This window comes from Synchiropus splendidus, chromosome 1 (assembly GCF_027744825.2).
Source record: "Synchiropus splendidus isolate RoL2022-P1 chromosome 1, RoL_Sspl_1.0, whole genome shotgun sequence".
Classification (NCBI taxonomy): Eukaryota; Metazoa; Chordata; class Actinopteri; order Syngnathiformes; family Callionymidae; genus Synchiropus; species Synchiropus splendidus.
The window spans coordinates 35,815,432-35,841,126 of NC_071334.1; the positions used below are offsets into that span (position 1 = coordinate 35,815,432).

Genomic DNA, 25,695 nt, shown 5'->3' on the forward strand with positions numbered 1-25,695 from the left:
ACACGGTCCTCCTGTGACGGGAGGCTTTTATAGGGGTCTGGAGTGGAATGTTCTGCCTGCAGGAATAAGAGTCAGATATCAGCCTGCAGGTGTAGGGTGCGAGCTGCAGGAGTGAGGGTCAGACATGAGATCTGATCACATGATCCCACCTCAGTTTGGAGGACTGGGAGGAGAGAACTTGAAACTCCATGCGCCCTGATGGGCTGACTGAGAGGGAGGGCAGGGCGTTGCCATGGAGTGGGACTATGTTTTTTCCAAAATGGTGGACTGATTACCAGGCACTCCCCGCTTCCCTGTGGGTGAGTAAACAACACTGTAGGAAGTGCGCTTGGCGTGTTTAGGAGTTGTCATCAAACACAAGTAATAGCCTCTCTTCTACCATCCCAAACAAGATTACATGTTTAGACCAGTCGTCCAGTGGAGAGAGAGAACAAGAAGACGGTCGCACGATCTGGAGGCAAACAGAAGCAGCTCAGGCCTAGTGGGAGTCAGGTCAAGTGAAGGATGGCATGTGACATCATTCACTGTTGACTTTGTTTTGCTCCACTTCATTACTTTTCTTCAAGTGACTGTCGCGCCTGAAACGTTATGAGCAAGTTTGTAAGAATTTTTATTGATAATGGGACATTTTGGCCAAAATATGAGAGCTTTATTAGTAACAGTCAAGTGATTAAAAAAAAACAAAACACAACATAAATAAGGTTTCACCTTTACCTCACAACATTTTGGAATCGCGTTCCTTTTAAAGATTGATTTGTTGCTTCTTCCTTCACTGTTCTTCTCTGTTCACTGGCAGCATACGACTCTGCTAATGGATTAAGCCCAAAATACACCTGGAAACTGATTAAACGTCACTGAGAAGATCTCGACGTTCAACTTAAGCACTGCTTGCTGTCAGATGATGCCATCCTGAACAGAAAGTCTGGATCTTTTAAACACCAAAACAAGTTCCTATTTATAGAACCCTACAATTGCCTGGCGTTTTTCTACATGGGGAAGATCTCTCGAGAGTTAGTATCGGCTGCGCTGTGTGGCTGATGACCTTAAAAAACATTCAGCAGTGCTCTGTTTTTCCTTCGTTTGAATTCCCATCTTAAAGAAGTGAGCATGGATCACCAAAGACAACACAACTGACAAAGTTGCGAATTACAATTTCTTTTGTGTATTTGAAGCAACAACCCAAAGTCCTAATCCAGTCAATGTGCGAGAGAAGACGCACAGTCTCAGCTCTGTACAGTTAACTGTTCCAAACTGTCTCTGCTTCCAGCATTCGTATCACGTGCAAATAAAGAGCCCACAAAAATTCTCATAGTGACCGTCGGTGGAATCCTCTTCTAAGCCTATCGTGAAATCGCTATCATCCAGTCTATTTGTTAATGTTTGTCGTTGTCCAGGTTACTCCTGCTGTTCTTCTTCTGAGCAGCCTTGTTGAGAAACCTCCTGTTCGGTAGTGCGCTGAGGGAGAACGGCAGGGAGACTCCAGGATTCTCTTTCCGGGCTTCAACACATCCCTTAATAGCATCTTTAATGACCTGGAATACAGAATCACAGGAGAGACATTTCAAACACAGGTGCTTTTTATTTGCTCATTATTCGGTGGCACATTCATGTCATGTTGATGTTCCATTTCATTTTCAAATGCAAATGACTCTTTGAGTATGTATTCGAAAAAGAGAGATCTAGAAATCTCTCTCAGAGTGCAAACCTCTGCCAAAAAAGAATCCTTTAAAACCTTCCTGGAAATTCTAAATCTGCCCATAAATTTAAGATGTTTTGAACACAGACAAACAAGCCAACATCGTTGAAAACACAGCCTCCTTTGCGGAAGTAATGAATCTGGAGTGAAATTCCCATTAAAAGAACACTTGACAGTTAAGATAGTTCTGATGAGGGTCGTGGTAGGGTTTTTAGTAGCAGTTGAGATTTTAAACAAATGCACCATCCCTTAGGGAGAAGCCGATGAACTCGTCGGAGTTCACTTCTTCCCTGCAGAGGTCAGAAGTTTTTGTTTGCTGTGTCAACAGATGAGGAGGACAGCGATCCTGTGACATCATAATAAAAAAAAAAAACATTGATTCTAGTGTTGGGAGCTGGTGTATTTTATGCTTAACTTTGCCTCCCGTGACTATAGAAAATGCAGTTTAAACTCTGGGATTTATGAATGCATCTTTAACTGAATACAGAATGTCTCAGCGACAAGAGAAGCTAATTCAGAAAACCTATCAGCCTGTATGATCAGATTTTTGGCTAGAACATAGCAAATGATGGGGCCAGCTGGCGCATTAGCTGGAGTCCCATTTCAATTTCCTCTTCCTCCTGTCCAGATCCAGGCTCTCGAATTAAAGCAGAATCCCTCAGATGAATCCTGAGATTTTTTATTATGTTGCACAACATACTACATTCCAGAACCATGTGAAACAGACTAATCTGCTGTATGACTGAAGACTAAATCGAGACATTAGGAAATGTGACTTGTTTACTGAGGTACACTAGTAAAAGCATTATTGCATCATTCGAAAACGCTTACTCATGGAAGTGACTCAGCTCCATAGTCCAAACTCTCACCATAACATATTTCGCGCCAGATTAAACCTGCATGATTAAGATGGAATTTTTGTTGTTTCACAATCCAAAAATAATGGCTGAACACAGACAGCTCCTCGGCTCACTGATGTTTGGTAAACACTGGAAAAAAAATGACGTGGGACCAACCTCCAGATTGTTGCGGGTGTTGAACTCCATCAGGTCATGTAGCCGGGTGAAGGCCTCGTTGGAGTACTGAAAGTTAAAGGTGGAGAACGGCGTCTCTGGGTCGTCAAAGATGTCAAAGTCGGCCAACTCAAACTCCTTCTCTGTCTCTCTGGGGACGCCTGATGACATGAAAACATGCCAGGGGTCAGTGTCTGATTTACTGCCTCCATCTCAGCCAGTAGAGGCCAAAACAGTGTTGCAATTTCTGAGATAAAACTTCCTTAGACTCATTCAACGATATTAAAATGAAAGGAGATCAAATTCCATTCCTGCTTCTTCAGCAAGGAGGGAGTCTCTGGTCCATCAAAGGACAACCACAAAAGCTCACGCCTTTGAAAATTTAGGCCTGTGTAGGTTCCGTTTCCTGAGCAGGAAGTCCATATATGGTGGGATTCTCCTAGACACAGATGTGTTAAAGCGCAGCCCTTTAATGTCCTTTCCATGAGCATAAGAAGTATGTGGGTCGGTGTCTAATGTAAAGGGTCAGCGGAGTGGAGACGAAGACTTATTCATATGTTTACACACCAGACTCCCTCGCCAGAGTGAGGGATCTCACGACTGCCCTGCAGCTCAGCACACAACCATAAATCAACCAATGAGCTCATAAAACGTTCTGTGTGTAGGTGGTCTTCCTGTCTAACAACTCTCTTGTACTCAGTGCCCCCCAACTTTCACTCCATGATCTGTTGACCCAATAAGGGAGAATCCCACAGCAATTTCGAGGAAGTGGTGGCTCACTTGCCATGATGGTAAACTGCCACGGTTGTTGCATATTTTCCTCTTTTACACATCTGAACCTGACGACTCACACACAGACACACACATGTTATGTTTTTATGTTTCATGGAGACATTTCTTTGACTTTCATGCTTTCCCTAGCTTGTCTGCCTAAACCGAACCATTGAAAAAAACAAAAAAAATAACAGGGAAATGAATTATAATGACCAGTTATTTTGGAGTTTTAATCCTCAAATTGAGGTCTAATTCTGTGGGGAGCGTCAAAAAGTCGCCACAAATAGCAAAAGGTCCCCGTTTCCAAGAACTGCTTCCCACAGGTATATAGCTAAACAAGGATGCGCATCACGCACACACACACTTACCAGGTGCTTTAAATGACCTGAAGTTGATGTTGACCAGGACAAAGTGGATGACAGTTGGACAGTTTTTTTCTCCCCTTCTAGGTTTGAATACATAGCATTCCTTGAGCCCTTCCCTGTCAAAGACCTTGGGGTCAATTTTTGGGAAGGGGAGCTTGTTCATCCGAGCCCACTTCTCCGCCAACAGCAGTTCCTGCGTTACGAAAATACAAATTACGAAATAATTACCGCATACGGACAAATTAAATACTCACCTTAAACGGAGGGCTGGTGTCACTCGGTCGAGCGGAAAAGTCAAAGGAAATAATGAGGTCAACCCCACGCTGTGGCCGCAGGAGGAGAGGGTAGGGAAGGTTGTAGGTCAGGCCGCTGTCCACCACATGGATCTTCTTGCTCTTTACATCCAGAGGCTCATAGATGAGATCAAACTCATCAGGATCTGAAAAAAGCAACAAAAATACAATTATTTCAATGTTTCTACACATCGCCAGAACCTCCTTTCATGCAGCAGTGCAGGCTCGTCCTTCCTTGATCATTTTAGATTCCAGTTGTTGACTTTATTTTCTAATTCAGAAACTTTGTGTTGGTACTTCAATGTAAACGCAGATTCTTGGGAGCAACTCGGTTATACATGTCACAGAATGCCTCGTAGTATTCCATGTATATTTAGAACACAACCATCGACCCACAAGGGCAGTTCAACAAGGTTGAGAGAGATTTTTTAAATGAACTGCTCGAATGAAACTCATCAAGGCAATCTGATCAAAAAGACACATGAAGTAGCAACCAGGGGGCAGAAGAATGCGCTGACATTGTGTAACCCAGAAAAAACTGCTCACAGCCACAAAAGTAAGTTAGAATGGGGGTCCACATACTGACAAAGATGAACCAAAACCACTAGTTTGGAAGGTTGAATGATGGCATAATGAGTGTTGCGCTCACTGTCTGCAGTGCAGCTGCAACTGTTTACCACTTGTCTGGTTCTTGTGACTTTTCTAACATTTTCCGTTTAAACTTGGGAAACGAAAAAAGGAGAGCTTTGTTGACCAATGAAAAAGTTAAAGGACAACAGAGACCGCAGCGTGTTATGTCCTGTGTCCCTTTAGTCAAACTGTAATAGATATTTCTAACCATCATCTGGATACAACACTCATATCAGTAACATGCTACTAAACTGTCACTGTGAGCTTCTTCCTTCATGTGCAGCACTGCTCTGAATTTCCAGTCAAGAGTGAAGCGTCTTATCTCCTATTATTTTTGCTGGTGGGAATAGTTTGGGGAATTGTCTGGCCAGAAAAAGAAGGCAAGTTCTTCAATTTGTGGTGCTTCTTACTGTAGACTGTTCTTCTTTTATAGTCAGCTGAAAAAGAAATGATCAGCAAACTCATTTACCAAAAGATCTGAGTCTTTTCTTAAAATTATAAGTTTCAAAACTTAGATTAAATCATATTTTGACACGGAAGTACCAGAGAGGAAATGAGAAACACACCTGGTCACAGTTTCATCGTGCTGTTCTGCAATACAACTCAATTTTCAGTGGAAATCTGATAAAGAGACTAAGAAAACTTCTACATACCATTTGCACATTGTCACTCAAGTTTTGAGAAAAATTAGTAATTACCTGTGACAGCATCCACCTCATCCTCAGGCGTGTAGACCTGCTGCGTGACTCCAGTCAAGGGAGAGAAGGGCAAGCTGGTGTTCAAGTTCAGGCCCAGCATGAAATTATGAACCTTTGCATCAACAACAATTAATTTAGTAAGTCAGTTTAAAAGCCAGCAAACCTCCAGTACATGTACTAGTTTGGAGAACCTTGCCAGCTCTGCCCTCTCTGGTGTTGAATAGCGCCGAGTCACCAAAGAGAGAAGTGAACATCCGTTGGGCCCAACTGGCCTGGGCTGTGCGGTGATACTCCTCCTCAGCTTCCGGGTTTTCTGTGCCGACTAAACCGACGACAAGAAAACGTTACCACAGTGGCAACTTACGTACGACAGAGAGCTTCACAAACGTGAAATTGAAAAAGTGTCAATTCAAACATAAATATAATTCACATCATTACAAATAGTAAGATGATGGGAAATAAATGAATGTGGAGAGAGACTTGAGTGATGTAAAACTATGCAGCGTCCATGCCGGGCCTATGCGTACCATGGATGGCCTTGTAATGTCCTAGCTACAAACGAAGAAGCATACAACACGCTACAGGGAGAAGCAACAAAGAGATGCTACATGTATAGTGTCGACTGACAACGACCTTGAGCTGTTATTACGAGTCACACAGAGTCTCAACAGAGGCCATTTCCAGCACTGCGCTGGTTGAAACTCAAGAGTTGACATCCCAGGGTTAGGGCCTCGTGCACTCAACAGGCTTGGTGAGAAGATTACACTGTAGTGCAGACCTGGGCAAAGTGCGGCCCGGGGGCCATATGCGGCCCTTTTCCTGTGTTTTTGCGGCCCTCATGAGGTCGGACTAAAACTATACAACTGATAAGTAGTCATTTTTCGGACTATTTTTTGTCTTGTTTCTTTCTTAGCATTACTATTTCAAGAATGATTATAACATGTTCAGGACTTAAATTTCTTTTCATCTGCCATTTTAGTGAGTATTTTTTGTTCCTCAAAATACATGAAAAGAAAATTAAAAATATATATTCTAATTTCCTTTTAATATTTCATAGATATTTTTGCTCTAGTTTCATTATTTATATTCAACTTAAATTGCATAATTGCCTAATAAATGCAATATTTTTATAGGTTTCATGCCATATTTGCACTTAATATCTTTGCTTCCATTGAATGGTTCGTTCTTTGTTACGTAAGATTTTTTTTGTCCCGTCATGTTTCTTAGTCATCGCCGCCTTCCTTTTGGCATGATGGCCCCTCACTACTGTCACAGTTTATAATGTGGCCCTTTAGGAAATTTAACTGCCCACCTCTGCTGTAGTGGATGGTTCCATGATTTATATCCACTGATGTGGACCATATTTCAGGGGAACCTTTGCTCTCCCTTGTAGCCTCTGGTGGTGTCAAATTAAGTACTGCCTCTTAGTGAAGATCTAATGTCACAAACTGAAAGCGCTATGCTTGCAGTATGTCTCTCTACTTCTCCTTTGTTCTTCCTGAATTCTGACGTTTTGGCTGTCTTTTAGATTCATGCCGCTGTTTGAGTTTCACACCCGGCCATGTGTACGAACTCCAAAAAGGACGATGTGTACCTCAAAATCAGGTCTGTTTATTGTGCTGGGGTTGCTGAAGAATTGAAATTCTGAATTTTTCTCTGGTATAAATGGATTAATTATTTTAAAGGATTAAATATGATTAATCGTGATAAAGGCTTAGTACGTTCATTTTAAGAGGTCTAATTTTCTTTTTTCTTTCTTTCTTTTCTTTTTCTACTTAAGTGAATTCTAGATTACCTATATTCCATCTTAATCTGACCTCAATCTTGAACCGCATTTTTCCATTGGATTTGATTTATTTTCCCTTTTCTTTTGCCGACACTCTCAGTATTCGTAGGTCTCTATTTATCTATTTATTTGGGTATTACAAGGTCTATTCATCTCAGACGTAATAAAAGTTGTATAAACCATTGATAATAATTTACTATCATATTCTTTTCTCATAGTGACTTTAGCATGCCATCATTGTATGTGATTTAAAGTTCATCCGCCAAAACCATTTGTAATGTGACAATTGCAGGGGTGTCAGGCGTGAATTTGGATGCCTAATAAATGTAATTTTTTGCGATCAATGAATCATGCTGCTCGGAACACTAAATGAAGCAACCAAGCCAAAGGGATCTGAGGCACCGATCAGAGCTGCAGTGACAGAGCACCTTGCATTTGTCAAATAACAGTCCATCGCATAGCTTTCTTCCCAACCACACCATTTGAAAATAAAATAAGATAGCTTGGAAATGGTCGAACAAAACAAGATCACCTTTACGTGGTTCGTCGTCATTGTCCAAACTGTCCTCTCCCACGATGTGCTGCGGCTTTATCTGTTCTGTGACACAAAATGAGGTTTGGGTTACCAGGTGAAAGGACGTCAGGAAGGTAGTTTCTAAATACAATACACAAACATGACATTATCAAATATACAACCACAAACCCAGACAGTAACACAATCTCTCAGACACACCACAAGAGTGTGTGAATGTTTCAAGGTCAACCAATGAAAATACTTTGTCAATGGAAGCTTCTTACAGATGTGGTAACATAACACACATTCATAGTTGGATAGTTATATATAGAAGGACTTTTATAACCCTGCAGAGGACATGACAAAAGGATCAAGACAAAACTCAGCCTGGGCTCGGTGAAGGAGACCCAGTGTAGTCTCAACTGAACAATGGAAATATGAGGAGGAAGACTCTTCATCTGCTGTCACTGATCTCAGGGAACACCTGGGTATTCCACGTGGAGAGCAAAACAAGGTCTCTGAGAGGGAAGCAAGAAACGAATAAATATCTAAATTCATGCAGTATGAGCTATAACTTGTATGTGTAGATTTGGAAAACAATACAGCAGCTTGTGTCTCGGTCATTCTTTAGGTCGCCACAAAATGTTCACGCGCAATTGGAATGTGAATAAACTGGTAATTCCTCTGGCAACAGACACATCCACCACTCCGCCACATAGCTGCCTCTTTTGCGCGCTACTCAAAGAGAACAGGAGCAGAGATCACAACTAGAACTTGGAGTTTGGCAAGGGGCCAAAAATATAGGAAGCCATTTTGGCTATGCTTTGACACTTACCGAGCTCTTCCTCCATGGTGCTACCCCCTGTTGAGTCTTTGACCCCCAAAACTCTGTTGAAGAGAATCGAGAAGGCGCTGCCCCACACCCCTTTACAAAAGATAAATCACAGTTAGTCAAAACACTAACTGAAGTGTACTCAGACCCCTCAGTTTTCTCACCCATAAGAAAGTGTAGAGGGTTTTCTTCATACTTCTTCACTGCAGTTCCCATGAAGAACTTGCTTCCAAACAAGTCTGGAGTCATGAAGGTGCCGTACTTTGCCATCCCAATTTCATAAGGGCTGAACTCAACCCAGTCTGGAGATTTAAAAATAACATTGTCAGAGCAATTGAAGATGTTTGCGCACAAAAAGGCCGACTTGAAAAATACATGTCTTGAGTTCAACGTTCAATTAACAATCCATTAGTTATTATTGCAGTATGAATTAAGTCTAGTCTAAGTCTAAGTCTCTAAGTCTAAGGTTGCAGGTTAGATTCCCAGGTCAGACTGGCTGGTTTTTCATTGGGTACTCCTCCTACACTCCAAAAAATATCTCTCTAGGTAAGATTGCACCTAGGTGTGCGCGTGAATGGTGGGTGTGCCCTGGGATGGACGGGCGACCTGCAACGGTGGTGTATTCCTGCCTCTCACCCAATGAGGACGCCAAATGTGACGGACGTGTTAAAAGCGACTGATTTACGTGTGGATACAGAGGTACAGTCTCAATACAACAGGGAGGCACGTAGACACTTCAAGTTGTATTAACAATAGTAGTAAGACAATCTGCAGGGGGCAGGTCTTCAAGTGTCACCAACACACCTCAGGAACAATGCACAAATATACAGTATGACTCGTACACAATGATGGTTCTGCTGCATTATAACACTAAATATCAAAATCAGTGAAAGTCAAATTCAGAGGCATGTTGTAGAATGAGAGATCCCAAAACAAGCCTTTGTGGCGTCACTGTAAGTAAATCCTGTCGGCGCTAGAATGGAGATAGAAAGCTCTTCCGAATCCGAACCATGACATGACAGCTGGATGTTCTCATGGAAGCCTGTTCTGCTACACAAAAGATGCGAAGAGCGTATCAGAAATAGGTGAAGCAAGTTTAAAGAATGAGGGACAAGTGGCAACCATCTGCATTTGGCTGCTTTGCAGGACTATTTCGCCCTGAGAGTGTGTAGCCCACGCCAAATGCCCAACGACAAGTGGTGATGCCAATGCTATCAAAACAGCGCAGAGAAGCTAGCAAAACATAGGTGGGGAGGCGTCAATACTTGTCGGTAAAAGACAGAGTCAGTCACACTGCTTAACCAAATGCATTACCCTTCAAAAGAGAGTTTTTACATCACCTCTTCATTACCGTTCAATGTTGCCAATACTCATACCATCATATCCAGACTAACCGCTACTCTATTCTCGCTCTCAGAATCCCCTGGATTAAACCTATACGTCTTTCTGATACGAAACTGAGCCTCTGCAAATGAGTGTACAAAAGGGCTTACAAATGACTGCCACTATGCCATCAGAGAACTGATCTATTTTTTAATGATGAAATCTCACACGATCAAATTAAACTCTACAATCCTTCAGAGGTTATAGCTTGGTGAAGCTCATAATAGCGAATAGATTATAATAGTTGTGAATGCCAGCAACAGCCGTGTACAGCTTCTCCTCCATTTCATTTCTTTGCTGTGTTGATAAATTCCCTCTGTGCATATGTCATTGAAAAATCCAGGACCTGATTAGTTAACAGGCTGCGACTAGTCTTTGGAGTTCAGATTTTTTTAACTGCAGTGTTTCACTGGAAGCTGCAACCTTGTCTCCGAAACGCGTTCCCCACTACCATAGACTAGTGATTAGATTAGATGTGCTTTATTTGTCCAACAGTTTGTCGTATGTAACCTTGAAGACTGGTGCAGGAGACGAGTGAAAGCGGGATGTATTTAGTGACAGACTCAAGCAATTGACCCAATTATGACCAGAGAAACAACAGCAATTTCTCTGTCACCAGTTGAAGTGGCTGGACTATGATTCTGTGCGTTTAGATTTACTCCAGAAATATAAAGTCAGGCACAACAGTGGACCACAATCTAAAAGTGACTTCAATCTCAGAGTTCCATTTAGCTAGAGGCGAGCACAACTTAAGCTACAGCTCAAGCGTACGTAACCAAACACACGCGTGCTTCCTTTGAGGACAATGCAACAATGTGTTTCCATGGACACAAAGAGATGACATGGAAAATGTATCAAAAGATATTCATATTTGACGGCATGAACTTGAGAATCGTTGAGTTGAAAAACAAAATGATGTCAACAAAGCGTAATCGACAAAGGGAAGTCACGCAAGTAACGCATAGTAAAGTTGCTTGTGAACATCAATTGAAGTGAACAAGCAGGCAGAGGCCGAAGTACCTGCAAACATGAGTTCCGAAACGTCCGGCTTGACATGCAAACATGTGAAGAGAGGGAGAGGGCACTGCGCTTGGTTGACCCTTTCCTGGATCTCACTCAGCTTGATGTCCATCCTCTGGCCAGGAACAAACAGCGTCATCGATAAACATGTGATACCAACCATCTGTTGGAAATTTCTTTATTCCAAATTATTTAAAAAAATATTACAAATTGTTGTTTCAAAAGCAAAAAAAATGTGATAAAATTTAGCCTTCATAAATGTAACTTTTCAGTTGAATATACTTATTCAACTGGTTCAAGAATGTTATAAATAGTTAGAGGAAACATGCACTACACATACATATGCACTCCTGCGTGTGTGTTCAGTACTTACAGCTGGTATAAGTGTTTCTCCAATAAGCATTCCAAAGATATCAGTGAAGGTAACAGGCTGTCCAGAGTTCTTCTTACTCCAGAGAGCATGGATGTAGTTGGTGATGTGTTGAGGTAGAAGCAGTCTCAGGGGGTTGCTGCTCACTCTCTGCATCAGCTCCTTGTTGATCTCCTTTGGTCCTATATTTGGAAAATCAGGGTGAGAGTACAGAGTGGACATGTACCTGCAGGAGAAGAAGACTGCATGTTAAAATTCCACCAAGTTCGTGGTTAACCTTAGATTTAGGAGCGATTAATGAAAGCAGAGCAGATGGAATCGAAAACATCAATCTCATCATACCAGAAGAGTAGAAAAGGAGAGTTTTCCAGGAAGCACTAATAAAGGGGAGCAGCAAAGGTGTGTGACAGAAAAGAGACTTCAGATACTGAAGCAGCTATGACACCTAATAGATGACATATCGAGAAAACATAAAATCGTACCAGGTAGATCCCGAAAGACCAGCTATGTAGGTGACGCAATCGATCACCCCTGACTCAAAGAGGGCCTTCATCACACCTGAGAGTCCCACCATGGCCCGGAAGCCTCCTCCAGAGCCTGCTACAGCTATAACTGGCACCTGGAGCACAAACAGCAGCTTCAACCCCAAATAACAACACAGATTAACTCCTCATCAGAGTCATGTTTATGCATCTTTTTTATATTTATGCCATGAAGTCCTCCATTTCAAAACTGTGGTTGTGTAACTGAACTTCTTGCCAGGAGTCGGGGGTTTATCTGGTGGCTGCACAGGGATACAAAAATGCTTTCCACAAAACCAGCCAGTGATATCGTGAGGTCATGGTGCAGCACCAGTTATCTCACTCCTGCACAAATTCCAGCACAAGCTAAGACATCACACGTGGCACTGAAGGCGCCTGGCAAAACCTCCTTGTTTTGAAACTATACTGGTGGTTGTTGGAAGGTAATCTCCTTACAGACAGTGGAAGCAACTGCTGTAGTGGATACAGTCCACTAGCATGCATACTTTAACGTTAGTCAACAGCTAATTCACACACACACAAACCCAAGTCTATTCTACTCCAAGAGAACCAAGTGAGGAAAATATTAAAAAAAATGTTTTACCGCTCACAAATAAATGACCTCTAACAAATGAGTAAACATTTTTCCCAAATTTCAGATGTAATGTCCTAAACCTGTCCCACCTGATCTGGAGAGCTGGGAAGGAACCGAGGCTTCTCCATGTCCAGAAGTTTTTTTATTCCCAACATGACTCGTTCCCGGCGAGACTGTCTATATTGCTTCTCCTTGTCACACAAGGTCTGATTGAATCGCAGGTCTTGGTTGGTGCTGCCGGAATATTGTTTGGAAACATAGAACACAGGTTTGTTAATGCATGGCTTTAGGTCAGATGACAGATTTTTTCACCAGAATACAGTGAGGGTGGCATTTAGCCACAACTTGAATGGCCTTTGTATGCAATCTCTCCTTCTCACTTCACCGCCATGTAAACACAATTACATATACGCATTATGGGACTACAGCTGACACACATTAAATACAGACACAATTTCTGCTATTTTTGCCTGTTTGCTCACGTCTTTGCTCCCGCATATCTGTCGCACCTTTATTCCTGTTTGGAATTTGTCTCACGCACAATGATGCAATGATGCTATGGAAAATATGACGCACATCCAACAAGACAAGTGTCATGTTTCAGTGCAGTTCAATCCTCGCTGAAGGGACATACCTGCACAGCCTATATTTAAACCACAAGTAAACACCATTCACCTGAAGCCAAAGTCTCAAAAAAGGAAATGGATTTCCATACATACCAAATCTCCAAGGACATCTCTAAGAAGACTTTTGTTGCCTGTCAAAAACCAAAATAACACAATTATTTCCACAAAGTTGACTATGCATCATTAGCACAGTCACAAGAACGAAAATAGTACAAAATAGGAACTAGTACAGAAGCTGTTACATTGACCAAAAATACCCAAATAGGAAATGTCAATGACACGTTCTGATACAACACAAATTAAAAAGGTAAACATATCAGACACCAAATAAATAATTAAAACAGCCACTCAGAGTGATTCTAAAGTGATTTCAGTAGTTCACTCCGCCTTTCCTGACTATTTGCAGACTTTTTTTCGGTTTCACAACAGTATTTGACAGAAATATCAGGATGAAGCACTCACACCAGCCAACCATCACATCATATGCTTCACACACCCAGGAGGGGACGGCCGTGCAACAATCCCACCCACTTGTAAAACGGTTTGACAGTCAGTCCCAAGGTAAAACTAAATCAATAGGAATAGTGCTCAAGCGCTTGCACTTCCTGGGTAAATAGTCACACCACACCACCTGCCACAGATAAAAAACAACCTTACTTTGCCAATGAGGAACGTTTCTTTCTTTGTTTGACCAACTGTCAGGGTGCTGATGTCAAACGAGGTCGCCCCGAGGGTCTCATCCATGACATAGTTGGCATCCATTAACGTGATCTGGGATAGACAAAATTACATCATATTTTAAACAGGTACGTTCAAGTTGGACACGTCTGGACACCCCAACTACAGCAAATATTTCAGGAGATGTAAACACATTTTACCTCCAAAATGTTCTGCTGGTTTGGATCCAGTATGAAGTGAAAGGTCTCGTTCCACTTTGGATTAATGTCATTGTCGATATGCTTCGTCTTCTTCCTGCTCTCAGGAGCCGTCTTTATAAAAAGCTCCACATAGGGGTCGGGAGTGTCCACTGCTCACACACATACAGATGAAGATGATCACTTAGGTGACTGCATGTTGATGCGTCGTCACTCAGAATAAAAAAATGGCGGCGGCCGCGGCATCGAGTAGCAGCGAGTCGGGGGAGAAGAAAAGAGCTCATAATAAGATGTCAAAACTATGGGACTACTTTACACCTAAAGAGGAGGCACCTGGGAGCTGCTTGTGTGGAGGAGAGGACACCGTAAGTTTTCAACTTTTTTTCTTTGCTTGTTTGCAATGATTAACCCCGTCATTCATCCAAACCGCACCACGTAACTTGTGCTCCAGCCTCGCACACACAGAACACGTGACCGCTTAAACACACACACACCTAATTCCTCCTGAATCATCGAATGTGGAAAATAAGTGGAAATGTTGTCGCTAGCAACCAGCTCCCGTCTTTTTTTTTATACAAATCACTTTCTGTGAAAGCACGTCTTGAGGGCTGCACCTTCTCAGTCTCTCTTTTTTTTTTAAATACAACATTCATTGTTGTTTTCTAACTTTCAACTTTTAGGTTAATGTATTATTATTATTATTATTATACTTTATTGACATGGGCAGATCATTCAGAAATATATATTTTTATTAACCTATGCACTGTGTTTCTGATTTATGTTTTCAGGGACAGGGATAAGCAGAAAAGTTTGGAGGACCATTATCAGACGAAAAAAAAAAAACACCCCCCCTCCATCCCTAGGTGGCTGCTGCACTTACTGAGAGCATCCTTTTGATGATTTCACAGATTTAAATGATTAGGCTAAGTTGCTAACTGTAAGTAACTGTAAGTACACTTTTGTAAGGACTAATACTTACACAAGTCTCCCAGTGCGCCCTTGGTGACACTCTCCGCTCGCACAACGGTCACAGTGAAGTTGTGAGAGACCTGGTGTTCCACCTGAGAAACAACGGTCGGGTCAGTTTTCGGTGTTCAGGAAAATGTCACAGTCCAGTTAGGTTAGGTTGGGTTAGGTAACTTTATTGTCAAATATGCTACAGTACAAGACATATAGTTCTCTACGCTCAATGATGCTCAGAGAAGCAAACGATACACACCGAGCAGAGAATGGCATTGATGATTGAAAAAGTCATGCACTGATGTCAGTTTGATTCCACATGAGTTTGTCACTTTTCTTCAGCGCGGTTACTTACGATGATATTTGCAGCCATGGTGCAGATGAAGCCTCAGTCAGGATGAAATCAGGAAAGCATCTCAGTGAGGGTGGAGATCCTTCAAGCCCATGAAAGACACCAGAGAGGTTCACACCCACTTTAATCACATTTGATCAAGTGCCTCATTCTGCCACATTGTGCCACAATTCTGGAAGATCACAAACCCCCACACACACACACCTGAGTCTGATCCTGCGATCATCCCCTGCTCTACTTAAACGCCGACCGGATGACAACCAGCGTCAGTTTGTCATATGTTTTCTCCCTGTGCCTGTTAACCTGATTCCTCTCCCCCCAAATCCTGTGGACTCGTTTCACTTTCCTGGACTTGCTACGCACTCACAGACGCTTGTTAATTCATTTGACTGTTTCTCTTTGTGATGGTTGGACGCTGTCACCATCTGCTGTATTTTTGTATTACATTTGTTTTCGCAGCTCCCTTAGTTATTTAGAGTAGAGTGTTTTATTTCTGTATTTCGTAGATTAGAAGTAGAGTAGTTTTTTTCTTGTTAGGCCCTTTTTATTCTAAGTTTCTTGTCCTGTTTAACTCCTTCTGTACTGAGATTTAGTACTTGAATTGAGTGTAATTGCTGAACTCAACCTCCAGTCTCAGTCTGCTGCATGTGGGTCTCCCGACTACGTTCCTCACACTCTCTTCATTTATAGGTTGAGCTGCACTCAAAAATTACCTAAGATTTAATTATGTATATGTAAATTGATACTAAAATACTGGAGTTGTCATCTCATACTGAAAGAGATATGAAAATGTTCCACCACTTCCTCAAAACGCTTGCAGCACCATGGTGTGCGCGATGGAAATGAGGATCGACATTCTCACGCTGAACAAGAGTGAAAATACTCAAATAGCTAACAAATAGCTTCGTATATCCGTGATCACTCTAACTTGCGTCTCAGTGTCATTGCACTGGCAGTAGAGTCAATTGTCCGCTGCTCAGCAGAGCATATTATTTGTGGAAGGACTTGGAGCACGTAGGGAGGCTGTGTGTTGACAGAAATCATCACGTAGCTAGGCTTGGATCCAAATCCAGCAGTTCAGGCTGCCCTTGTTCATTGTTGTACAAAAGGTGCATGCAACTTGTTGATTCTACGAGCCAAAACGCACAGGCCCATCACACCACATCACATTCCCGCCTCTGAGCCCATTCCCAGGCCATCCTCCTTGATCCATTGTGTCTGAGACTAGACATACACGAAGCCAAACCAGTTACTGAACTGAAACTGATGAAATGAGAAGAAGTGATGCATACAATAGTTTTGATGAATAACATCAAAACTTAACTATGGAAAAACCTTCCATCAAGGTAGAACATCGACTTAAAGCCTCACAAATATGTAGTAAAATTGTCGTGAACGTAAAGCGCAATTAATATACTGGTTTAGCTGTCTTTCAAAATGATATTGCACCTTTATTGAACACGGCAGTGTGTGTCTGTTTTTCTGAATTGAAATATATACACAACGAAATGTGCATAAGGAAAGCAAAGTGGTTTTAGTTAGTTCAACAATGTTCAGGGAAGCGTCACCACGACGAGCCAGCCACGCTTGATACTGGACAGTAACAGTAAACACGAGAGACATGGGTGGGACATTCAAAGTCATCGTTGACTGGTGTTGAACCGCTCCTGCTTGGTCGTCACCAGAACATCTGCACCTGGCGGATCGGGTCGCCATACTTTCTTCTGCAGAGGTCCAAATAAGTTTAGAGAAAAACAATCAGTCGATTCAAATTGAAATGATGGTTTGGGCCTTGTGTATTTATATATATCTATAGAATGCAGTGAAATGCATGGTCATTTAGGCGTTTTAAGTGAAATGGGACAATTTGAGCGCAGAACCACTTGAATGCATTATGCATCAAGATGAAACCCAGATGGCTGCACCTGGGATACTGAAGCCCATTTGTTTGCATTTCCCCACACAACCTCGTAAGGCACAATTGCAGTGGAACGAACGCACTGGGAGATGCCTGAACCTGAAGCTGTCGCAGGAGGGACGCGCGTATTAGCGCGGTCAGTATCTGCGGAACACTCTAATTCAGGAGTGAAGTCTTGAATTTCTCCAAACAAATCCCAAACAAAACAGGTTCTGCTTGATTCCCCTCGCTCCGTCCGCAGGCATGGACGGAGCTCGTATAGATTAGATAACACTGCCTTTACTCTTCCAACAATTGGGGAAATTTGGGTTGTTACAGCATATGATGCGCTTGTAACAGAGTTCAGGAAACAACCAACAAATAAAAACATCGACCGTGAGAGCGTGCATGGTCTCACACTATCATAGATCGATTCGAAGCTTTTGCTGCCGAAATCAATGGCGTTTAAGCTGCGCAATTGTCAACTTCACACTCCGGCGTCAGTCAAAAAGATAACCACTACTTCAACTGCTCCTGAAGCCCTCGAAAGCCAATATGTGGACTACATTTTAAAGGAAAGCTCGACCTACCTCAAGTCATGAAGAAGACGGCATGCCGATTTAGAAAGTCGTTCCACCAGTGAGCGGCTGGGGCGAGAGGAGGCGCTTCTCCAGAGATGCACCCGGACTTCATATGAGCTTCATGTCCAAGCTCTGGAGAACCATTTAGCTGTTGGGGCGACGCGGCGGCAGGAAATCGCTGAAAACGAGAAGCAGAAACCGGCCTGGTCGACGAGAGAAGTGGCGACCGACTGTTGCTTCACCTGGAGCAGGGTTGAAGTCGCTGTAGCGTCCACAGGAGGGCGGTGTTACTCATACGGCATTCACCTTCCGAAGGGAAGACGTAAAATGCCACTTCTGATCCGCTGTTCGGGCAAAGAAAAGAATAGATTGGGTATATTGGCTTCTCTCAAGGAGAGGACCGGAATAAGGTGGTTTGCTCTCTCCGGGCCGGTGGAGAGTTCTCGCCCCAAGTGGTGGAGTTTAAGTATCTCGGGGTCTTGTTCTCGAGTGAGGGAAAAGAGGAGCGTGAGATTGATAGACGGGTTGGTGCAGCGGCAGCAGTGATGCGGTCACTGTATCGGACCGTTGTGGTGAAGAGGGATCTCGATTTACCGATCGATCTACGTTCCCACCCTCACCTATGGTCACGAGCTTTGGGTCATGACCGAAAGGATGAGATCGTGGATACAAGTGGCTGAGATGAGTTTCCTCCGCAGGGTGGCTGGGCGCACCATTAGAGATAGGGTGAGGAGTTTGGTCATCCGGGAGGAGCTCGGGGTGGAGCCGCTGCTCCTCCACATAGAGAGGAACCAGTTGAGGTGGCTCGGGCATCTGATACGGATGCCCCCTGGACGCCTCCCTGGGGAGGTGTTCCGGGCATGTCCTACCAGGAGGAGACCCCGGGGAAGACCCAGGACTCGCTGGAGAGATGATGTCTCCGGTCTGGCCTGGGAACGCCTCGGGATCCCCCGGGAGGAGCTGGAGGAGGTTTGTGCGGATCGGGAAGTTTGGGCTTCCTTGCTCCGAATGCTGCCTCCGCGACCCGACTCCGGATAAGCGGCAGAAGAAGGTGAAGGGTATATTGGTGAACCAGTAATCCAATCATTGAAAATGTGAAGTCTATTATAGTTTTCCATTGGTTCTTCTCAGTTGTTCCCACTGTCGACTAGTCATGAAAATATGGGTTCTGATGGCAACTAAGTAACCGACTATTGCCACTATTCGTGAGATTTAACTGTGTCAGAGGATTACAAATGCTGACGATATCAAAACTGTGTGATGTTTGACGATGTCTGATTGATGCAGAAAACGCCAAGCATTGGATACGTCCACTTTGCGGTGGGTCTGCCCCATACCAGATATACGCCCTGAACTTTGAGGGTGAAAAAAAAAAACTCCGACAACTCGTCGCTGTTCGGGGGGGGTGAGTGTTCCGGGGGGTGACGTCACCACCACTGTATAAAATCTCCCCTCGCTGGTCCACGGTCATTTAAGTTCCGTTCGGAGACAAAAAAAGAAACCATCTCCCTGACCGAGATTTTGGAGCATGAACAACCTCATATCTGCCGTTCTTCTTGCGGCTGTGGCTTTTCTTGTCTGCGAAGCAGGTGAGTGAGATTTATGGCAACTTTTGAACGACATCTTACCTGTTCTGACATACCTTCGCTCACCGCACAGGTAATCCGTGTTGCTCAGAGCCGTGTCAGAACCGAGGAGTTTGTACAGCACTTGGATCAGACGACTATGAATGTGACTGTACGAGGACTGGATTCTATGGCCAAAACTGCACTACACGTGAGTAAAGTCACCAAGTCTTCGATGCTTACCTGGGCACGCTGAATAGTCCGCGTAAATTCTAAAACTGCACAGTTTTAATGGTAGTGTTAATTCATGGATGAATTCTTTTAGCATGAAATGAGGTTAAATCTATCAAATATCACACAGACAATGTTGAAGTATTAGTTGTAACCTCATAGATGTAGAAATCACAGAATATTTTGGATTAATCTCAATGACTACACTATCAATGACAAGATTTGTTATTTCTACTTATTCATAATACCTTTAATATTATTGTACTTTATGAAGGTTACCAAATATGTGCTGATCATAATGATGCCATGCATCTGTAATGGACTCCCTCACCAGTGACGTAGGAGGAGTTTGGATATGAATATAAAATACTTCTTTTTGTGACCTTGACAGCTGAATTCCTCACTTGGATTAAGGTGACACTGAAGCCGTCTCCCAACACAGTTCACTATCTCCTGACACACTTCAAGGGCTTCTGGAACATCGTCAACAACATTTCGTTTCTCAGGGACTTCATCATGAGATACGTTCTGACGTGTGAGTTTCCTCAGCCTAAAGTGTTTATGCCACCTTTGACATTTTTCCTTCATAGTGACGTGTGTTTGCTCTCCCCGCAGCTCGGTCACACTTTATTGACAGTCCACCAACTTATAATTCAGACTATGGCTACAAAAGCTGGGAAGCCTACTCCAACCTTTCATATTACACCAGAGCACTTCCACCGGTGTCAGACGACTGCCCAACCCCAATGGGAGTAGTAGGTAAGGACTCCTTTTTTCCCTCCAGCAAACCAGTTTTCTTGGATTCTTGAGCAGTGACTGATGCTTGATCTAATTACATCACAGGAAGGATGTGAGATATTTAGCAAGTAGTGTTGCAAGCACTTCTCAAACATGCTGCACATAGAGCTAACAACAGTGGAAAATAAATGTATAAATATTTGAATTGCAGCCTGTTTTGTATTTGACTCTCAGCAAATTCTGATTCATAATGATGGCTATTTGGGTTGTCCAAAACCTGCCGAATGAGCAAGTAGCCTTTACATTAATGAAGCAGGTATTTCTAATGTTTAGTTCATCGATAGAACAGAGCTGTCCATCTATCTGGTCCAATTCATTCCGGTTAAAAGGTGCTGTCGATTACTGTGCGTTCTTAACAATGATATTTTAGTGGCTGAAAACTGAACTATCAAGTACTGCGGGGTGTTTTGAAATTCAATTTTAAGAGAATTTTTAGAATGAAAATGGAAGAGCAATTTCTCTGTGATATCTGTGCAATACTTTTAAGTTGATTCGTCCTCTGATTGTAAACTCATTCCCCCAGGTAAAAACGAGCTGCCTGACGCCAAACTTCTGGCTGAGAAGCTACTGCTGAGAAGACAGTTCATCCCAGATCCTCAGGGAACCAGCTTGATGTTTGGATTCTTCGCACAGCACTTCACTCACCAGTTCTTTAAGTCGGACCTGAAGAAAGGACCCGCATTCACTCTGGCTAAAGGTCACGGGGTAAGTGGATCAGAAATCTGTGCCGCAACAAAAGGTTTCGTTGGCATAGTCTAATGTACCATGGATGCCCTCAGGTGGATCTAAGTCACATTTACGGCGACAATCTTGAGAGACAACACAAGCTGAGACTCTTTAAGGAAGGAAAGCTTAAGTATCAGGTGAGAGGCAAAACATCTTGAAGCACACTTCATTGAACCTTCACTTGGATGTAACTTTGGCTTGCTCTTTCTGCAGATGTTGGATAGTGAGATGTATCCACCGACCGTGAAGGACGCTGGCGTAGAGATGCACTACCCTCCGCATGTTCCCGAGGCCGATCGCTTCGCTGTCGGTCACGAAGCATTCGGTCTGGTTCCTGGTCTGATGATGTATGCCACCATCTGGCTCCGGGAGCACAACCGTGTCTGCGACGTCTTGAAGGAGGTCCACCCTGACTGGGACGATGAAAGGCTCTTCCAGACCACACGACTCATTCTCATCGGTGAGTGGTTGATTAAAAGTGAAAAAAAAAATGCCACCTGGATGGATAAATAAGCATGAAATTAGTTTAATTTAAATTCTCACCGGGCACATGGCTTAATCTGTCCCATCAGGTGAGACCATCAAAATCGTGATCGAGGACTATGTGCAGCACCTGAGCGGCTACCACTTCAAGCTCAAATTTGACCCCGAGCTGCTGTTCAACCAGCGTTTCCAGTACCAGAACCGAATCGCATCTGAGTTCAACACCCTGTACCACTGGCATCCACTGATGCCTGACTCCTTCCACATCGAGGCACGAGAATACAGCTACAAAGAGTTTGTCTTCAATAACACCGTGGTGACGGAGCACGGCATCAACAACCTGGTGGAGTCCTTCTCCAAGCAGATCGCAGGACGGGTGAGCTGCTGCGAAAAAAGCTGCGTTTCAGTTGTCACTTTCTGGTGGTATTCTGACAAGTGCTTTCATTTGTAGGTCGCTGGGGGTCGAAATGTACCAGGCCCCGTCATGTACGTGTCCATTAAGTCGATAGAGCACAGCAGACAGATGCGGTACCAGTCACTGAATGCCTACAGGAAGAGATTCTCCATGAAGCCCTACACTTCATTTACTGACCTGACAGGTGAGACAGACCTAAGTTCTGTCAGAAAAGTATGTTGACTTCAGATAGTGTTGAGAAACATGTTGCCACGGCCAACCGACTTCTTGCAGTTCCATCATTCTTTTTTTTAGTTAAAGGTTGAGGGAAAGGATGCGTCATTACTGGTTTGGAATGTATCTTTAAAAGCAGATGTTGACACCATCTTGAGATCATGTAAGCAGCAAGACATGATGATCTAAACAGACTGGGGCGCCCTCTCACTTTAGCATGTTGAAAAGGTGAAAGCAACAGAACGTGACTTATGTTTGATTACAAATGTGAGTCCGTGAGAAACCTTGGAAGTGAAGAATAAATCACAACCCTGGACTCGTATTTATACTGACTCAAGCATCTGCAGCTGCTGATCTGGTGTAACCATAATGATTTCCTCTCATGTGTTCTTGCAGGAGAGACAGAAATGGCTGCAATTCTGGAGGAGCTGTACGGTCACGTGGACGCTGTGGAGCTGTACCCTGGCCTGCTGGTGGAGAAACCCAGACAGAATGCCATCTTTGGGGAGACCATGGTGGAGATGGGCGCTCCGTTCTCCCTCAAGGGCCTGATGGGGAACCCCATCTGCTCCCCAGAGTACTGGAAGCCCAGCACTTTTGGAGGCAAAGTGGGTTTTGATATTGTCAACTCAGCGTCGTTACAGAAGCTTGTCTGCAACAATGTGCGCGGCCCGTGTCCCGTGGCCTCTTTTCACGTGCCAGATGTGAAAGACACAGGATCCATGATTATCAACTCCAGCACGTCACACTCCGGCGACATCAATCCCACTGTCATTCTGAAAAAAAGGACTACTGAGCTCTAATTGGGTATCATTTTACGTACCAATAAGTTATTTATTTATTACAGTATTTATTTGAACTAAATTTTTTATAAACCTTTGCGTAATGCCTGAGCAATCAGGGTTTATTTATTAAAGACCCAAGGACTGTGTGGTGATGACGATACTTGAAAATTAGTTTACAACTACAAGGTAGTTATTTTTTTATCTCTCTAAATGAATTGCTGCTGATTCTCTCAATGTGTTAATGTACTTTGAGTGTGAATACACTTATGGAGAACTACACATGAAAGATTTATACTTAAGTTGTGTAATTAAAGCGATTAGACTTAAATAAACGTTTATTTAATAATTTTATGTTCATAAAAATATTTTATTTATGCATTTTGTTTTTTTACACGTATTTATCCATTATTTATTTCTAAACATTTCACGTTTAGTTTTCCATTTGCCAGTGATTTACACGACTGAGCTTGACAAAACTGTTAAAACATGACGTTCTCCATTATTTTGTAGATCGTAATTAATGTGTAATGCTTAAATCTCGATATCGGAATATATATGTTGTGCTACACTGAATTTCAGATGCACGGGATGTTTACAATGTCTTTGGAAAACTGTAATGTGAAAGTTCAGATGAACACTAATGTTGTTTAACACTTGATGATAATAAATGCTACCAGGGAACGTGCTCTTGTCATTTTTCTGTATTCATTTTCAATCTCAAACTGGTTCCGGTAAGAGCAGCAACAGTCCATCAGAAGCAAAAACTGCAAACTTCTCAGTTAGAAAAAATTAGGGAACAGGGACTGAAATGTTTCACTAGAAGGAACAAAATATGACAATATTTTATATTACAGGTCAATTCTTAAGCAATTCTCAGTGGCTCAAAGATAATCAATCCTGAAAGAAAATAATTCAAGGAGTGACCAAAACGTTTTTTTTTTTTTGAACTGTGTACCACAACTAACACCACCCTCACCTTTTCTTTTATAATATAATATTTAAAAAATACTTGCTTAGATTAGCATATGGCATATAACCCAGAGAAGCATAAGGCTACAGCTTGACTCTATGCTGGATGAACAGTCTTCTTAGTCTTTGATCATTTCCCAACACAAGTTGCCCCATCCTCCACGTGTTTTCATGAACCTCATTGATTATCCTACCCGTCTTCTTCTTCTTCTTCTACTACTCCAACACCCTTTGTTGAACATTCTCTCCTCATATGGCCTCCTTAACTTTGTCTCCAAACTTCTCCACTCCAGCATACGCCTGTTTCTGATCTTGTCATCTTAGTCACACACAATGAAAACTTGTCGGTAAACTACCGTCTATAAACTGTAAATCATGTCGTGCATCCCACTGGACAGGCATCCCTGCCTGCACTCTCCTCTTCACCACCCTTTATCCCTGCCATTGACTCTGGATGACGGATACTTGAACTGATCAATGTAAAACAACTGAACAAACCGTTAATATAATGATTAATGAATGAATGACAACACACCATTGGCTTGAAATGTAAGAAAGGCTTAGAGTCACAGTGCTCTTTCTCCACGTCAAGAGAAACCAGTCTAGGTACAGTAGTTCATGTCAAGATGCCTCCAAGCCACTTTTTGTGGCACGCTTCCAAATTGGGAGGTTTATTCAACTGAATAAGACAGGATCTTGCCAGTACTTTTCCTCTTTTAAATGGACAAGACTTTGGGGGAATTCACCTGAGGATGTGTTACTTCATCTGGCCTTCACCTACGTCAGCAGATGTGGACATGAGGCCTTAGAGATGGATGTCACAGCATCTTTTCGAGGATTGCTCAGACTGTTAGAGTCTCAGGGAAGATCTCCCTTTTTAAGTAAATGAGAAAGCTAGGGATAGGTTTGATTACAGTCAGGACATTTGTAATGAAACTGAAGACCTGTGGCAATCTCACTTGGATTGTAAAATGTACACATGATCAGCCGAACCGAATGAAAACTGTCATTTCAAGTTTGACCTTTGGTGTGAATTTCCACTTTCAGTTTTCAGTTGTTAGTCTGCAAACAAATATGTTTATATATATATATATATATATATATATATATATATATATATATATATATATATATATATATTCCTTGTAGATGTCAATGGTGCACTCATTTTGTTGAGGAGTGCTACAAACATACCCTCAGAGAATTGTTTAGCAGGGAAGAGTCTGGGATAGATCTTGATTGAATATGAACAGTGAATGAACTCCAGTCCAAAACCAGTCAACGGTGACAGGAATTCTTGACACAGTCTGACAGTGGAGCAGCGGGTGCCCATTCCTACGCAAATATCCCCGAAAATGTCGACGTGACTGGCAGCATGGTGTACTGAGTCAGGGGGAATCATTGTCTTCGCACACAGACAGTGGAGGGCAGGACTTTCCCATCCATTCATATATTTATACAAGTGACACGTGGCGCACAGTGGCCCTCGAACAAACATGACAAAAGCAAGGGAAGTGCATGAAGTCATTAATTTATAGACAAATCCACTGAACACTTCCTCCTCTTCATCTTCATCAATGGCTGCGGGCATTTGGTCAGCAGGCGCACCACGCAATGAAAATGACCTGATTATGAGTTCACTTTACTTGTTTTCCCCGCTGCCTCACTGGGTGTGTTATAATTCCTTTGTCCAGCAATGTGTGGCATGCTCAGGTCTGGGTCTATGAGC

The 25,695-nt window shown here is 42.8% G+C and overlaps 2 protein-coding genes across 2 annotated transcripts; one reads left to right on the top strand and one right to left on the bottom strand.

The window, feature by feature from the left end:
• Positions 1 to 598: 598 nt before the first annotated feature.
• pla2g4ab (phospholipase A2, group IVAb (cytosolic, calcium-dependent)) lies at positions 599 to 18,050 on the bottom strand. The gene is made up of 19 exons (XM_053861267.1): positions 17,791 to 18,050; positions 15,307 to 15,385; positions 14,971 to 15,052; positions 13,995 to 14,143; positions 13,774 to 13,887; positions 13,210 to 13,247; positions 12,580 to 12,724; positions 11,857 to 11,993; positions 11,378 to 11,600; positions 11,005 to 11,119; positions 8,766 to 8,903; positions 8,605 to 8,694; positions 7,788 to 7,853; positions 5,661 to 5,791; positions 5,470 to 5,581; positions 4,103 to 4,287; positions 3,852 to 4,041; positions 2,713 to 2,870; positions 599 to 1,532 (listed from the first exon to the last, which is right to left on the bottom strand). The coding sequence occupies exons 2-19, from the start codon at positions 15,322 to 15,324 to the stop codon at positions 1,374 to 1,376; spliced, it is 2,250 nt and encodes a 749-aa protein (XP_053717242.1). The 5' UTR covers positions 15,325 to 15,385; positions 17,791 to 18,050; the 3' UTR covers positions 599 to 1,373.
• A 1,171-nt stretch (positions 18,051 to 19,221) lies between these two features.
• On the top strand, positions 19,222 to 23,676 carry ptgs2b (prostaglandin-endoperoxide synthase 2b). The gene is made up of 10 exons (XM_053861270.1): positions 19,222 to 19,370; positions 19,441 to 19,557; positions 19,969 to 20,112; positions 20,193 to 20,336; positions 20,899 to 21,080; positions 21,155 to 21,238; positions 21,315 to 21,561; positions 21,674 to 21,960; positions 22,036 to 22,183; positions 22,609 to 23,676. The coding sequence occupies exons 1-10, from the start codon at positions 19,310 to 19,312 to the stop codon at positions 23,013 to 23,015; spliced, it is 1,821 nt and encodes a 606-aa protein (XP_053717245.1). The 5' UTR covers positions 19,222 to 19,309; the 3' UTR covers positions 23,016 to 23,676.
• Positions 23,677 to 25,695: the final 2,019 nt, after the last annotated feature.

Bases quoted from the DNA above. Each gene is read 5' to 3' on its own strand.
- ptgs2b (XM_053861270.1), top strand. From the start codon at position 19,310: ATGAACAACCTCATATCTGCCGTTCTTCTTGCGGCTGTGGCTTTTCTT. The intron at 19,371-19,440 runs GTGAGTGAGATT...CTCACCGCACAG, and splicing joins TTTTCTTGTCTGCGAAGCAG to GTAATCCGTGTTGCTCAGAG. The intron at 20,113-20,192 runs GTGAGTTTCCTC...CTCTCCCCGCAG, and splicing joins CATGAGATACGTTCTGACGT to CTCGGTCACACTTTATTGAC.
- pla2g4ab (XM_053861267.1), bottom strand. The intron at 12,725-13,209 runs GTATGTATGGAA...ATATTCCGGCAG, and splicing joins GAGATGTCCTTGGAGATTTG to CACCAACCAAGACCTGCGAT. The intron at 8,695-8,765 runs GTGAGAAAACTG...TCTTTTGTAAAG, and splicing joins CCCTCTACACTTTCTTATGG to GGGTGTGGGGCAGCGCCTTC.